Raw genomic sequence first — 14,471 nt, forward strand, 5'->3', positions numbered from 1 at the left:
CTCTTTAGTTAGGAAGATTTCAGGTTCAAAAAGTACCCTTGAGAATTTGTATACACAGGTTGTTTAAGTCAAGGAAGTGCCGCTGTTACAAAGAAGTAGGATACCCACCAAAGTTTGGCAATCTAGGCAACTGCCTAGTTGCACCAGCCCTGAATGCTAGCCTCTTTTAAACTGTATTTTATATGTGTTTTACTGTTTTAGTATTTGGAAGATGGCCAAGACAGAATTATATAAATAAACAACAATAGTAACAGAATTTTTAAAAAGCATGCAATGAAAAACAATATACAAAAGTACATTGAAAAGAAAACAGCAGAAGGTTCCAGAACTAGGAAGAATGGGTTTTTTATGCTATAATCTTAATCTTCTTGAATCATTACCAGTAGCAGTACTGTGGGAAAAAGACGCTAAAACAAACAATAACATCCTTTTGTATCAGATTTATATTTCAGTTTGAAATAGTTATTAAGGCTTTTGGCATAGCATTTGTCCCATGGCATAAGTGTAGGGTTATGCACTGCATTGCAGGAGCCCATGTCTAAACTGAGGTTGGCAGAACAAAAGTAAGTAGTAAAGCAGTGCTTCATAAATCCGGTCCTGGAGTACTCTTTGCCAGTCAGGATATCCACCATGAATATGCATGAAGAGATCTGCATATAATAGAGGCAGTGTATGCAAATCAAGTTCATGCATATTCATTCTGGATATTCTGAAAACCTGACTGGCAAGGGGTACTCCAGGACTGGACTTGGGAAAGTTGTAGAGGCAATATGCTCAGATTGCAAAATGGAGCAAGGGAGCAAGAAAGGAAGCACTCTAGGGCAACTCTGTATAGGATTTGATCTTTAACCTGGGAGAACGCTAAAGATCAGGGCTTTTTTTTGAGGGGGTACTTGGGGGTACTGAGTACCAGCACCTTTTCCATTGTCTGCTAAAATTGACCCATGGACCCCAAGTTTTAATGAAAGAGCTCAGACAGTACATATCAATTCTGCCTTGTCATAGATTCTGACTGGTTGCAGAGGGCCTGGCTATTGTGGGGTGGGTTCCTCAGTGATCACCCCAGCCCTGAGGGTTGGCCTCGCATTTCAGTACTGGCACCTTTTTTGCTAGAAAAAAATGCACTGCTAAAGATCAAATCACAAAAGATTTAGTTCAACCAGGCAAATGTCATGAGGAAGGGAAGGGAGAAAACCCTAGAAAAGAGTGTGGCCACAATAACAGTGTTGTCAATTTACCCAATTCCAGTAAGGGCATTTTAAGCCAGTACTTGATTTCTGACAGCCCCATCTTGTTCCATTGTGGAAGCAGCAGCACTGATTTCAATGGGAAGAATCAGGAACTACCCAATACCACAGTGTTTTTGGATATAAGTTCAAAACCAGGACTCACATCTATACATTCCTTTTATGACAAAAAACATACAGTAAAGCAAATACAGTTTGAAGAGCAACACCAAAGAAAAAATAGGAATATGTTCTGGATAGCACCAAGATCAGGGCAGGATTAAGCCATGGGAAAACTAGGCATGTGCCTTGGGTCTAAACATTTAAGGAGCCTTGTCAAATAAGGTAATTTAGGTTCCCAAGGCAGATTTTTGTCCTGCTAAGTCAACTGTGGCAGAAAGAACATGTTGTGCCAGATACACTGTGGTATTGCAGAGAGAGGGAACAAAGTACAAGCAAAAGTCCAAACACAAAGAACAGCACCAAGGGCCTTAAAAAGAGGGACATAGTTCTTTAATTATAAATCTTTATAAAACAGTCTTTGAAAAAGTCCCGACACGGGCCGTGTTTCGGTGCTCCGCGCCTGCGTCAAGGGTCACAATGATGGCGAGGAAAATAATGTGCAGTAACTTAGCAAGGATGATGAGTGTAACTGCGATATGTGTTCCTCCGCACCAGGGGCGTAGCCAGACGTCGGCGGGAGGGGGGCCAGAGCACAAGGTGAGGGGGCACATTTTAGCCTCCCCGGCGCCGTGGACCCCCCCGCCACCTTTGACCTCCCCGGCACCCCGCCATCACTTTTGACCCTCCCCCGGCGCCCCTCCCCTTCCTTCCTACCTTGCCAACCCTCCCCCGCTGCCATCGGGTACCTGTGCTGGCGGGGGTCCCCAACCCCTGCCAGCCGAAGTCCTCTTCAGCCAGTCTCCGGGCCGGCGCGTTGCTGCAGCTGATGTGGAAGCCTAGGATTCTGGTTCTGTGTGAGTCGTCCAGGTACCCGACGGTTGTGGCGGGGGAGGGTTGGTGGCGGCGGGAAGAGGGGGTCGAAAGGGTCAACGGCGGCAGGGGGGCCAGGCCTCCGTGGCCCCACGTAGCTACACCCCTGCTCCACACATGTAGGAGAATGGCACTGATATAGTGAAAAGCTAACGCTTTCCTTTGATATTGATATTTCCCGTTTATCTTTTTGGACACCAATATCAAAAGAGAGCATTAGCTTTTCACTATATGAGTGCCGTGTGGGGTCTTTTTCAAAGACTGTTTTATAAAGGTTTATAATTAAAGAACTGTGTCCCTCTTTTTAAGGCCCTTGGTGCTGTTCTTTGTGCCAGATGCACTGCCATTCCATCTATCTTCCCCACCCCGTGTGCATCGGGTCTTCATTCAGCAGGGAAAAGTGGAGTGCATTGCTTTTTTCATGCTGATTTCTTCTATGCAGTCAGAACCACTTGGGGCCCGATACACAAGGCTTACCGTGCTGTTAATGTATGCTTTATATTGGTTCCGGCCAGACTAAAGCAAACATTATTTTGCGAGCAATGCACAAAGGGGTTTTCCGTTGCTCTATGCTGTTAGCAGCCACCGAGAACCCCAAGCAAATGAGTTCAATAATATTTTAATGAACATACTGGGCGATGCACAGCTCCAGAGCGCCTAGTTATAAGGAGCTAATTTTATGGCTGCATTGGAGCTGTCAGAAGAGGAAGGAAACACAAGCAGACAGCTGCAAAGGCTCCCTACCTCTCCCCCTAACCTGCAGGCAATTCCATTGTGGTCCAGTGGACCCCAGACCCCCCCCTCTGAAAATATTCCCTGGTGGTCCAGTGGACTGCACCCCCCCCATGCTTTCTGACCCCCTGTCCCTGACAAAAATCCCTGGTGGTCCAGTGGACCGCACAGCCCCCTGCAACCCAGCAACTGACCCTGGTGGTCTAGAGACCTCCCTTCTCCCTTCCCCTCCCCAGTACCTTAAAAAAAATTGGGCAGGAGCAACAGCTCCTCCCTCCTCCTCCTCCTCCAAATCATTTCTATAGCGCTACCAGTTGTACGCAGCGCTTCACAGTTGAACATGAAGAAAAGACAGTCCCTGCTCTAAAGAGCTTACAATCTAAATCAGGACAGACAGACAGGACAAAAGGGATAAGGGTAGGACAGACAGATAGGACACATAGGGAAAAGGACTATTGAAGAGAAGAAGACAAGATAAAGGTTACGAGCAGGTGACAAGTTAGGAATTAAAAGCAGCATCAAACAGGTAGGCCTTTAGCCTGGATTTGAAGGCGGCCAGGGATGGAGCTTGACATAATGGCTCAGGACGTCTATTCCAGGCGTAAGGTGCGGCGAGATAAAAGGAACGGAGTTTGGAGTTAGCAATGGAGGAGAAGGGTGCAATTAGGAGAGATTTGCCTAGTGAACGGAGTTCCTGGGAAGGAGTGTAGGAAGAGATGAGGGTAGAGAGGTAGTGAGGGGCAGCAGAGTGAATGCACTTATAGGTTAATAAGAGGAGCTTGAATTGTATACGGAAACGGATAGGGAGCCAGTGAAGTGACTTCATAAGAGGGCTGATATGGCCATAGTGACTTTGGCGAAATATTAATTGTGCAGCAGAATTTTGAACAGATTGAAGAGGAGAGAGATGGCTGAGTGGAAGACCTGTGAGAAGCAAGTTGCAGTAGTCCAAGAGAGAGGTGATGAGAGTGTGGATGAGGGTTCTGGTAGCGTGCTCAGAAAGGAGAGGGCGAACTTTGGCGTTACTATAGAGGAAGAAATGACAAGTTTTAGCAATCTGTTGAATATGTGCAGAGAAGGAGAGGGAGGAATCGAAGATGACCCCAAGGTTACGAGCAGATGAGACAGGAAGAATGAGCATATTGTCGACAGAAATAGAGAGTGGGGGAAGGGGAGAGGTTGGTTTAGGTGGGAAGATAAGGAGCTCAGTTTTGGACATATTGAGCTTCAGATGGCAGTGAGACATCCAGGCAGCAATGTCAGACAGGCAGGCAGATATCTTGGCCTGGATTTCTGCCGAGATTTCTGGTGTGGAGAAGTAGATCTGGGAGTCATCAGCGTAAAGGTGATATTGAAAACCGTGGTCTGAGATCAGGACACCAAGGGAGGAAGTATAGATAGAGAAAAGGAGAGGTCCTAGGACAGATCCTTGAGGTACACCCACTGAGAGCGCGATAGAGGAATAGGAGGATCCACCAGAGTATACACTAAAAGTACGCTGACAGAGATAAGAAGAAAACCAGGAAAGAGCAGAGTTCTGAAATCCAAGTGAGGACAGCGTGCCAAGGAGTAGGCTGTGATCAACAGTGTCAAAAGCAGCAGAGAGATCGAGAAGAATGAGGATAGAGTAGAGCCCTTTGGATTTAGCCAGGAATAGATCATTGGAGACTTTAGGAAGTGCTGTTTCAGTTGAATGAAGGGGGCGAAAGCCAGATTGGAGTGGATCAAGAATAGCTTGAGAAGAAAGAAAGTCGAGGCAGCGACGGTGGACAGCATGTTCTAGTATCTTGGATAAGAAAGGGAGGAGGGAGATGGGGCGATAGTTGGAAGGAGAGGTAGGATCCAGAGAAGTTTTTTGAGGAGTGGGGTGACTATGGCATGTTTGAAGGCATCAGGGACAGTCGCAGTGGAAAGTGACAGATTGAAGATATGACAGATGAAAGGGGTGACAGCAGGAGAGATAGTGTTGAGTAGATGAATGGGGATAGGGTCAGTGGGGCAGGTGGATAGTTCTGAGGATGAAAGAAGAAGTAAAGTTTCTTCTTCAGTGATTTTGGAAAAGGAAGAAAAGGAGGCAGGGGTAAGAGGGTTGAGAGAGTGGACTAAGGGAAGAGGGGGTGGAGGAGAGCTGGTTGCAAATTCAAGTTTAATCTTGTGAACCTTATCGTGAAAGTAATCAGCCAAAGTCTGGGGAGAAAGTGAAGGGGGAGTTAGAGGAGAAGGCACTTTGAGGAGAGAGTTTAGCGTGGCAAAGAGACGTCGAGGGTTCGAACCAATAGAGTTAGTCAATTGGATATAATAATCCTGTTTGGCAAGTTGGAGAGCAGATTGGAAGGAGGTCAGCAAGAATTTGAAGTGTATGAAATCAGCATGGGCACGAGATTTAAGCCAAAGGCGTTCAGCAGAGTGGGCACAAGAACTTTGGCAAAAGCGCCTTGGCATCTCTGCTTTCAAAATAGCAGTACCTAGCACCTGCCCGGTGCATTATGGGATGCACTGGGCAGGGCTAAACAACACTAAACAATGTTGTTTAGTCCCGCCCAGTGCATCCCAGAATGCACAGGGCAGGGGCTGGGCCCACCATTTTGAAAGCGGCTGTGCTGAGGCAGGAGAGACGAGCTGTTGCTCTGCCCAAACTTTTTTAAGGTATCGGGGAGGGAAGGGGAGGAGCGGGGTCACTAGACCACCAGGGTCATTTGCTGGGGTGTGATCCACTGGACCACCAGGGAATTTTGTTGGGGAGGTTGGGAAGCATCGAGGAAGGGGGCATGCGATCCACTGGACCACCAGGGAATTTTGTTGGGGAGGTTGGGAAGCATCGAGGAAGGGGGTATGCGATCCACTGAACCACCAGGGAATTTTGTCGGGGGGGGGGGGGGGGGGGGGGGGGGGTCAGGGGTCCACCGGACCACCATAGAATTTTGTCGGTGTGCTGGGGGGGGGGGGGGGGGTGGGGGTACGGTACATCGGAGCTGTCAAATGCATTTAACAGCTTGGACTTGCAAACAGCAAGCCATGCACAAAGGAGGATCTGTGCAGTTCATCTGTATGCGATCCTCTTTGTGCATCACTCGCTGTTTGTGAGTCACTAAATTTTATCAAGGTAGCCATATTTTAAGGGTGTCTTTGTGCATTAGCGCCTAAGACAAGATACTTATATCTACTTATATATGATATTTATATCTAGATATAGGATATATGGAGATGATATTGATATAGGAAGCTTTTAAATAAGTAAGAGCTAACAAACAAAAAAAATTTTGTTAAAGCAAGCGCGGCACCGCAGGCAGCCTTCAGGCATTGGCTGTCGGCTCTGCAGCCGCTCCTCTCGCCGCTCATGTCACTGCCCCTGGCACAGGAAGTTGAGATCGACTTCCTGCTACGCTGCGCTCCTCCGGGGACAGTGAGAGGAGAGAGGAGAGGCTGCAGAGCCAACAGCCAATGCCTGAAGGCTGCCTGCGGTGCCACACTTGCTTTTTAAAAAAAAATTTTGTTAGCTCTTTTTTTTTGTAGCGGCCGCTGCTGCTCAACAGGAGAAGCAGCAGTGGCCAAGAAACGAAGATCTGGTGGAAGGAGGAGCAGGAGGTAAGATAGAGAGAGTGAGGAGAGAAGGAGAGGAGATGGAGAAGGGCTGGAGAAGAGAGAAGCTGCTGGTGAAAGGATAGGGAGAAAGGGGGTGATCCTGGCTGAGATCAGAAAGAGGGAAGACGCTGGAAAGAAGGGTAGGGAGAGAAGCAGAGACATTGAAGGATGGGGAGAAAGAGGGAGGAAATGATGAATGTAAAAGGGTAGAGAGAGAGAGAGACATTGGATGGAAAGTAGGGGATAGAGAGAGAGCGACACACTGGATGGAAAGATCAGGAGAGAAAGAGGGAAGACGGATGGAAGGATGGGGAGAGAAAGAGGGAAAACAGATGGAAGGATGGGGAGAGAAAGACGCTGGATGGAAGGATAGGGAGAGAAAGATAGATGAAAGGATACAGAGAGAAAGGGGAGAGACTGGAAGGATGTGGAGAGAGAAGGGACACTGAAAAGGGTAGAGAGATAGAGAGACACTGGATAGAAGGAGGGGGAGAGAGACATTAAATGGAAGGATCAGGAGAGAGGGTAGATGGGTGGAAGGATGGGGAGAGAAAGAGGGAAGACGCTGGATGGATGGGTAGGGAGAAAGAGGAGACACTGGATGGAAGGGTAGGGAGAAAGAGGAGACGCTGGATGGAAGGATGCAGAAAGAAAGAGGAGAGACACTGAAAGGATGGGGAGAGAAAGAGGAGAGCTGCTGGATGGAAAAGGGGAGTAGTGAAAGACTGGAGAATAAGAGGAAGGGGCAAAGGGAGAACAAAGGTGTGGAAAAGCCATTGGTAGATGAAGTAAAAAGAAGGAAATTAAAGAATGGATAGTAAGAATGAATTAAATCTGGACAGAGAGAGGCAGAAAAATATTGAAGAAAGTAAAGAAAAAGGAGAGAAAAATGACAAATGGCTAGGAAACCCTGGCAAATGAGTTGAGAAAACGAAGGAAAGAAGAATCAAGAGACTGGGAGCAACACAATTAGAAAAAGTAAATGGCCATACAACAAAGGTAAAGAAAATAATTGGGTGAACTAAAATGGCAGTAAGCTCCATCTTACTTCAGCCCCCATAAATAGGCTAGATAGGCTCATGCCATTTCCTGTTCTCAATCTAACCTCCATGAACCTACCAATTGGTGGGAAAATGCGGGATACAAATGTAATAATATATAAATAAGCCAAGAACATGTGACAATTACCAAATTATGGACTGCGGTTACTGTTGTATGAATGGGTTAGCCCAATGGTTCCCAACCTGGTCCTGGAGGTACTCCAGGCAGTCAGATTTTCAGGATATCCACAATGAATATCCATGAGATATTTGCATGAACTGCCTCTACTGCATGCAAATCTCTCTCATGAATATTCATTGTGGATATCCTGAAAACCTGACTGCCCAGGTTTGGGAATTGCTGGGTTAGCCTAAATACCATCAGAGGCAGACATGGTCGTATAATTAACATTATAATTGTGTTCACATTTGGGTAATAACTGGGAAAATGCTGTTATCAAATCATATTAGGAAGCTTGAAGCCGACTTGGTTAACTTCTGCTGAATATCAACCAGCTAATAGTTTTAAGGCTAGATTTTGTTTGCTGAACTCATGCTGACTCATTTCCCCTGCATCAGGTTTGTTCCTCCTTGATTTTAAACAAGAAGCTAAGAAATGATTTACTCTGGTCTTACAACAAAGAAAATCCATCAAGCTATGCATCACCATTTGGAAAACATACATGTCATTCAGCTCCAACTCTTCTACTGCTGCAGACATACCAAATCACATGCATTTTGAATGTGACACCCGAATTGGGCTCCAGCTCACAAGACACAACCCCCCTCCTCTCACGCATTGAGAGGAGGCGACTTTGACATCTGGTCAGGTGGCAGCAATCCCCAGCCACTGCTGCTGGTGTTGTTTAAAATGGTGGGCCGTGAATGTTTGCAAGACTACTGCAAGAAGTCGCAGCTGCCATTTTAAACTGTGGAGTGGAGCCGGCATGGGCAGCAGGGGATCGCTGCTGCTTGATATGTTGCAGCTCAGCAGGCAGTGGCAAGGAAAGTGGGAAGGGGAAATTGGAGGGACATGCTTGGCATGGGGAGGGTAGAGGGGGAGCTCAGAGGACAAGCTGGGCATGGAGGAAGGTGGGAAAGGGAGATCAGGGTGACATTCTGGATAGGGAGGAAGGTGACACTGGAGGAGAGATTAGAGGAACGTGCTGGATATGGTGGAAGGGGAGTTTGAGGCCACACTGGGCACAGAGGAATGGGGAAGAAGAGACTGTGAATCATTCTGGGTATGGAGGGTGGACTGGGAGGGTAGAAGGGAGAAAGAGCCACCACATCATTGTTGGATTGCTGGGGAGGGGGGGGGGGGGGGGGAGAGGGAAGGATAGAGATACCAAACAGGTGGCGGGAAGGGAAAAAGAGAGATGCCAGACTGCCTGTGGGGTAGGGTGGGGTCAAGGAAGAAGAGCGATGCCAGACCATGGGAAGGGGAAGGGAGGAGGGAAGGGAGTGAGACTTCCCATACCACAAAAGAGGGTCGGAGCATGCCCGACGTGAGGGGAAGAGAGAGCAGGGCAGGCAATGTGGCAGTGCCAGAGACCAGCGCTGGACAAAGTCTTCAGCTGGCGGCAGCCAAGTTATTTGCGGTGGCAGTGGGCGGCGGGGGAGGGGTCAGTGAAGGGGTGCTATGGCATGGCAGCAACCAAAATGTGCCCCCCACCTTGGGCTCAGGCCCCCTCCCACCTCGAGGTCTGGCTACGCCCCTGGTTGGTAGTTGCCCACTAGAAGGTGTTCACATTTTTGTGGGGCCTTCTATGAGGCCCATAATTGCCTGCTGCACTGTCTTAAATGCACTAAATCCCACAAAACAAAAGGAGCAAGTTCCCACAAACCATCTATCTCCTTTGATCTAGGCACAGGGAAAAAAAGATTTTTAACAGCTCCCAGGTTTCAACCTAATTCATGTTTGATTTGGCATATAAATGTCTTAAATAAGTATATAAATAGATTGAAACTCTAAATGCTGAGCACCTGATTCTCATAACATGACTGTTTTAGTGACCCTTTACCAGGAGAAAATATAACACGTGCTAGGACGTTCCTATAACCAGCCCCTCCAAATGACATTGATTACGATTTATAAGAAATTTACTACTCTACTTATAAAAAGTTATTCCGTTATTATACTTACTCTGTGTACATCCGCGCATGCTGCACAACGGGGCAATGGGATGACGGCTACGCGCGCGGTGGAGGGGAAAGAGAGCTTAACCTAATTTGGCTTCAACGTTTTGACGTTATCCCGGCTCCTGTTTTCATCCAACCTCCTTGGCGGAGATGAAGCTGCTTACGTCAGCAGCTAAGCCCCGTTTCCGGATGGAATTTCCCGAAGCCAATGGAGTGGCCGGGGGCGGGGCACAGAGGATTAATCTTGGGGAGCCGGAGTCTGGAGAACAGCATTTACTGGAGAGGTCAGCTCAGCCAGTGTAGTTGTGCTTTTTATCTTTTCACCTGAGACGAAGACCATGGAGGCGGTGGTGCGACGCTGCCCTTTCCTATCCCGGGTATCACAGGCCTTCCTGCAGAAAGCCGGCAAGTCCCTCCTCATCTATGCCCAGAACTGCCCGGAGATGATGAAGGGGTTGACCGCCCGAGCACTGGGCACCTCGGCGACCCAGTGCCAGGAAGCGAAGGAGCGTGGCGCGGGCTGCCAGGGTAAGAAAACGCTTACTCTGCCGCTTCACCTCATTCATAGTGTGGTGATCAGCTGATGCGAAACGGTAGTGAAGGGGGGGGGGGGGGGAGAGGAGGGGTGCTTGAGAGGAAGGGAGTAGAAGCAATAGCAGGTAGCAGTGAGTGGCTGAGAAATCCAGGGTGGGGGCAAATAATTCCCCACACACATCTACCCACCCTCCCTGAGGAAGGAGGATAGTTAGATTCAGGGCTTTTTTTGAGGGGGTATTTGGGGGTACTGAGTACCGGCACCTTTTCCATTGTCTGCTAAAATTGACCGATCCCCAAGTTTTAATGAAAGAGCTCAGGCTCTGCACACCAATTCTGTCTTGTCATAGATTCAGTGACTGGTTGCAGGGGAGCCTGGCTATTGTAGGGTGGGTCCTCAGTGATCACCCCACCCCTGAAAGGTGGCCTAGCATGTAAGTACTGGCACCTTTTTTGCTAGAAAAAATGCACTGGTTAGATTGTACCAGCACTGCCAAGATCTCTCCTGTACATTAAAGCAGTCTATGGAGTCCTATTTATTATTGATAGGGAGGTGTGGTAGCTGTGTTAGTCCACTCTTAAAGGTTATCAATAGAAATCAAACAAAATAAAACATGGAAATGAAAATAAGATGATACCTTTTTTATTGGACATAATACATTTCTTGATTAGCTTTCGAAGGTTGCCCTTCTTCGTCAGATCAGAAATAAGCAAATGTGGTAGCAGATAGTATATATAAGAGAAACATCAAAGCATTACTTTGACAGTCTGACAGAGTGCGAGGGTGGGGGTATAATATCAATGAAATGCTTTGATGTCCCCATGCATACCCCCACCCTCGCACTCTGTCAGACTGTCAAAGTAATGCTTTGATGTTTCTCTTATATATACTATCTGCTACCACATTTGCTTATTTCTGATCTGACGAAGAAGGGCAACCTTCGAAAGCTAATCAAGAAATGTATTATGTCCAATAAAAAAAGGTATCTTATTTTCTTTTCCATGTTTATTTTTTGATTTCTATTGATAACCTTATTGATAGGGGCAACAGAGCATCACTGTATTACTCTATCTCCGGCAGGTTAACATTTATTATTACTGTTTGTGGTCGTGATATTTCCTCCAAGGTCAGGAAGTGGATACATTAATATTAATTACAGTCAAAGCATTATCCATACCTGCTGTAATAAGTGCAATCTTCTCATTTGTTGTCCTTCTGATGCTGTCCACCATGTCAGCTGCAGCATAAAATGCCTAATGTTTGTTATTAAAGGTTGGAATAGGCTAGAGCTTTGACCTCGGAGGCAAGTTCCAGGAAGCCTTACTTTATTTAAGAACGTTTATATGCTGCCAGTGCACCTTCTTGACCGATTGCAAAGTGAATATGTTCTTTGCATGAGTGCCTGCTAGTATAAGAGGGTTGCTGTGTTCAGTTTCTGGTGAACACACTGTAGGTGGAACAGTTCTGTTAAAGCAAAGGTATGCATCGATCTTAGTTATGCAACACGTTATGGACTAAATTCTGTAAACTGTAGGAGAGACTTGCTGACCTGAACATGTATAGCTTGGAAGAAAGGAGAAACAGGGGTGACATGATACAAACGTTCAAATATTTGAAAGGTAGTAATCTGCAAACAAACCTTTTCTGGAGATGGGAAGGTGGTAGAACTAGAGGACGTGAATTGAGCTTGAAGGGGGCAGACTCAGGAGTAATGTCAGGAAGTATTTTTTCACAGAGAAGGTGGTGGATACGTGGAATGCCCTCCTGTGGGAGGTGGTGGAGATGAAAATGGTAATGGAATTGAAACATGCGTGGGATAAACGCAAAGGAATCCTGTTTAGAAGGAATGGATCCATGGAATCTTAGCGGTGATTGGGTGGCAACACCGGAAATTTGGAAGCAAAACCGATGCTGGGCAGACCTATGTGCCTTTAATCATGACTAAATAGATATGGATGGGCTGGAGTGTAAATTTTAAGGGGCTTCGACGTTGGCTTCAGAACTTTTAGTCTGCCCTGAAAAAGGCAAGGACAAATCAAACGGGTATATAAAGTATTGCATACTATGCAAAATGAGTTTATCTTATTGAGCAGACTGGATGGACCGTTCAGGTCTTTATCTGCCGTCATTTACTATGTTACTATGTAAATGGCACCTAAAAAACCGGTACCCCCCAAAAAAATAGCGCTTAGCGCTATTCTAGAAACTGTGCTTAAAGTTAAGTACTATTTGTAGGATAGCGCTTTGCACCAGGAACGGCAACTGAATTTGTTTGACCACTTAACACCAGTGAAACCTTTGTATAAATCCTCATGCCTAAATTAGGTGCAGATCCCTTTTATTCTATAACACACGTAAATTAAAGGAACAAACACCCCTGATCCACCTTTGGCCCCTCCCATGGCCGCACCTGCTTTTTGGACCGTGTGTAAAATTTGTGTGTCAATTTTAATTATATCCAGTTAGCACCAATAATTGCTTAAGATCTCAGTTATTAGCACTAATTGGCTCGTTATTGAATTGTGTGCACAAATTTGCACGTGCAGATTTTAGCAAGTTTTATAGAATTTGGGGTTATGTCAGACTTTGAGATCAATAGAGTTCTTAATGAAAAAATGTTAATTATTTCAAAGAACAAAACATTTCACTTGAAACCAGAGTGGAGGAGTAGCCTAATGGACCATACAGGTCTTTATCTTTAAGTTCCACTTTTGGTGTCTGGGAGAGCTGAGGTTGTCCATCCAGTCTGCCCATCAAGATAAACAGAGTGGAGAAGTAGCCAGATGGTTATTGCTGCAGGCTTTGATCCTGGCAACTTCGGTTCGATTCCCACTGCAGCTCCTTGTGACCTTGAGCAAGTCACTTAACCCCTCCATTGCCCCAGGTACAAAAACTTAGATTGTGAGCCCTCTAGGGACAGAGAAAGGACCTGCATATATGTGTACAGAGTTGCTTACATCTAGTAGCGCTATAGAAATGATTAGTAGTAGCAGTAACCTAGAAAACTCATGTTGATCAGTAGTCATATGATTTGATTGTATTATCATTGTTGTCATACTCTGCAGAATAGCTTCTGGTACTGTACGCTACTTCCCATATCAGAGAGAATGTACTTGGGTGTAATAAAATTTACATCTAATGTCATATGTAGATCAAATGACTGTCTTCTGATTAAGAATGCACAAATATCATTAATGTAGCAAGATGCACTTGTTGGGTACCCAGCTATAGCAAAATAAATTATTGTACATGTAATATATGGTGAGAGAGTTTTTATAATGTACTGTATATGACCTAATCATGAGATGTGTCATTGTATTTTTTTATAGTCACTTTAAAAGGCATAACTCATGCTGTATACTTCGCAGAATGCCTGTTGAAGAATAGGGTACTGAATTTATTACACAAGTTGTTATGGATTTATGGATAAATGGCAATGAAAAGCAAGGGATGTATATGCCTAAAATAGCAATTTTAAATTCTACTTTTGGTGTCTTGGAGAACTGAGGTTGTAGATTTACTTTGAATCTTCTAGCCTTGCATTGCTGGAAGAGGCAGCTGTATGTTCTCAACCCTCTTCACACCATGACACACTCAGCACTGGGTTCATTTCATCTTGGCGGATCAGTATCTTCCCTTCAACATTATCACCTCCCCTTCCCCTTCTATCCCAAAGCAAAATCACCTTCCCTCTCCCCCTCACATATAGTTATATTTATTCCCTGCCCTTAGTCTAATTATCTTTTTTATTTATTAGGATTATTTACTGCCTTTTTTGAAGGAATTCACTCAAGGCAGTGCTTCCTTTCCTTTCCTTCTCCCTCCCTGGCATAATCATGCCTTCTTTTGCACACTTTTTCTCATCTATCTCTCTCTCAAAAACCCTATTCAAGGTATTCAGCTATCTCTTCCTCTTTACAGTATCCTTCAGCTTCCTCCTCTGTTGTCTTCTGTTTGGGCTGGTGGGCCTTGTAAGACTTTAAGACCTTGTAACACTCTGAAGGGCCAATGCTCAAAAGTAACACCTGCGTTAAAAATCAGTTAGTGCCAGATTTACACACTCAAAGGGCTCATGCATGGGTGTTAACGTGTGCGCTAAAGATGGCCGTAAATTGTACTCCAATGTATCTCAATGGATATTAATGAGGTCATGAAGCATTCCTTCACAAGGCTCGAATGGAAGTATCGCAATGCACAGAAGGAAATGATGGCCCTAGAACG

At 45.8% G+C, this 14,471-nt stretch overlaps 1 protein-coding gene across 1 annotated transcript in view; it reads left to right on the forward strand.

Moving 5' to 3' along the window:
* The first annotated feature begins 9,958 nt into the window (after positions 1–9,958).
* ALAS1 (5'-aminolevulinate synthase 1) overlaps positions 9,959–14,471 on the forward strand; it is a 65,053-nt gene continuing 60,540 nt past the window's right edge. Inside the window, exon 1 of the mRNA XM_030208152.1 lies at positions 9,959–10,243. Within this exon, the coding sequence (XP_030064012.1) occupies positions 10,054–10,243 (190 nt within the window). The 5' untranslated portion in view covers positions 9,959–10,053. The remainder of the gene's footprint in view (positions 10,244–14,471) is intronic.

This window comes from Microcaecilia unicolor, chromosome 6, assembly GCF_901765095.1.
Source record: "Microcaecilia unicolor chromosome 6, aMicUni1.1, whole genome shotgun sequence".
NCBI classification, from domain to species: domain Eukaryota; kingdom Metazoa; phylum Chordata; class Amphibia; order Gymnophiona; family Siphonopidae; genus Microcaecilia; species Microcaecilia unicolor.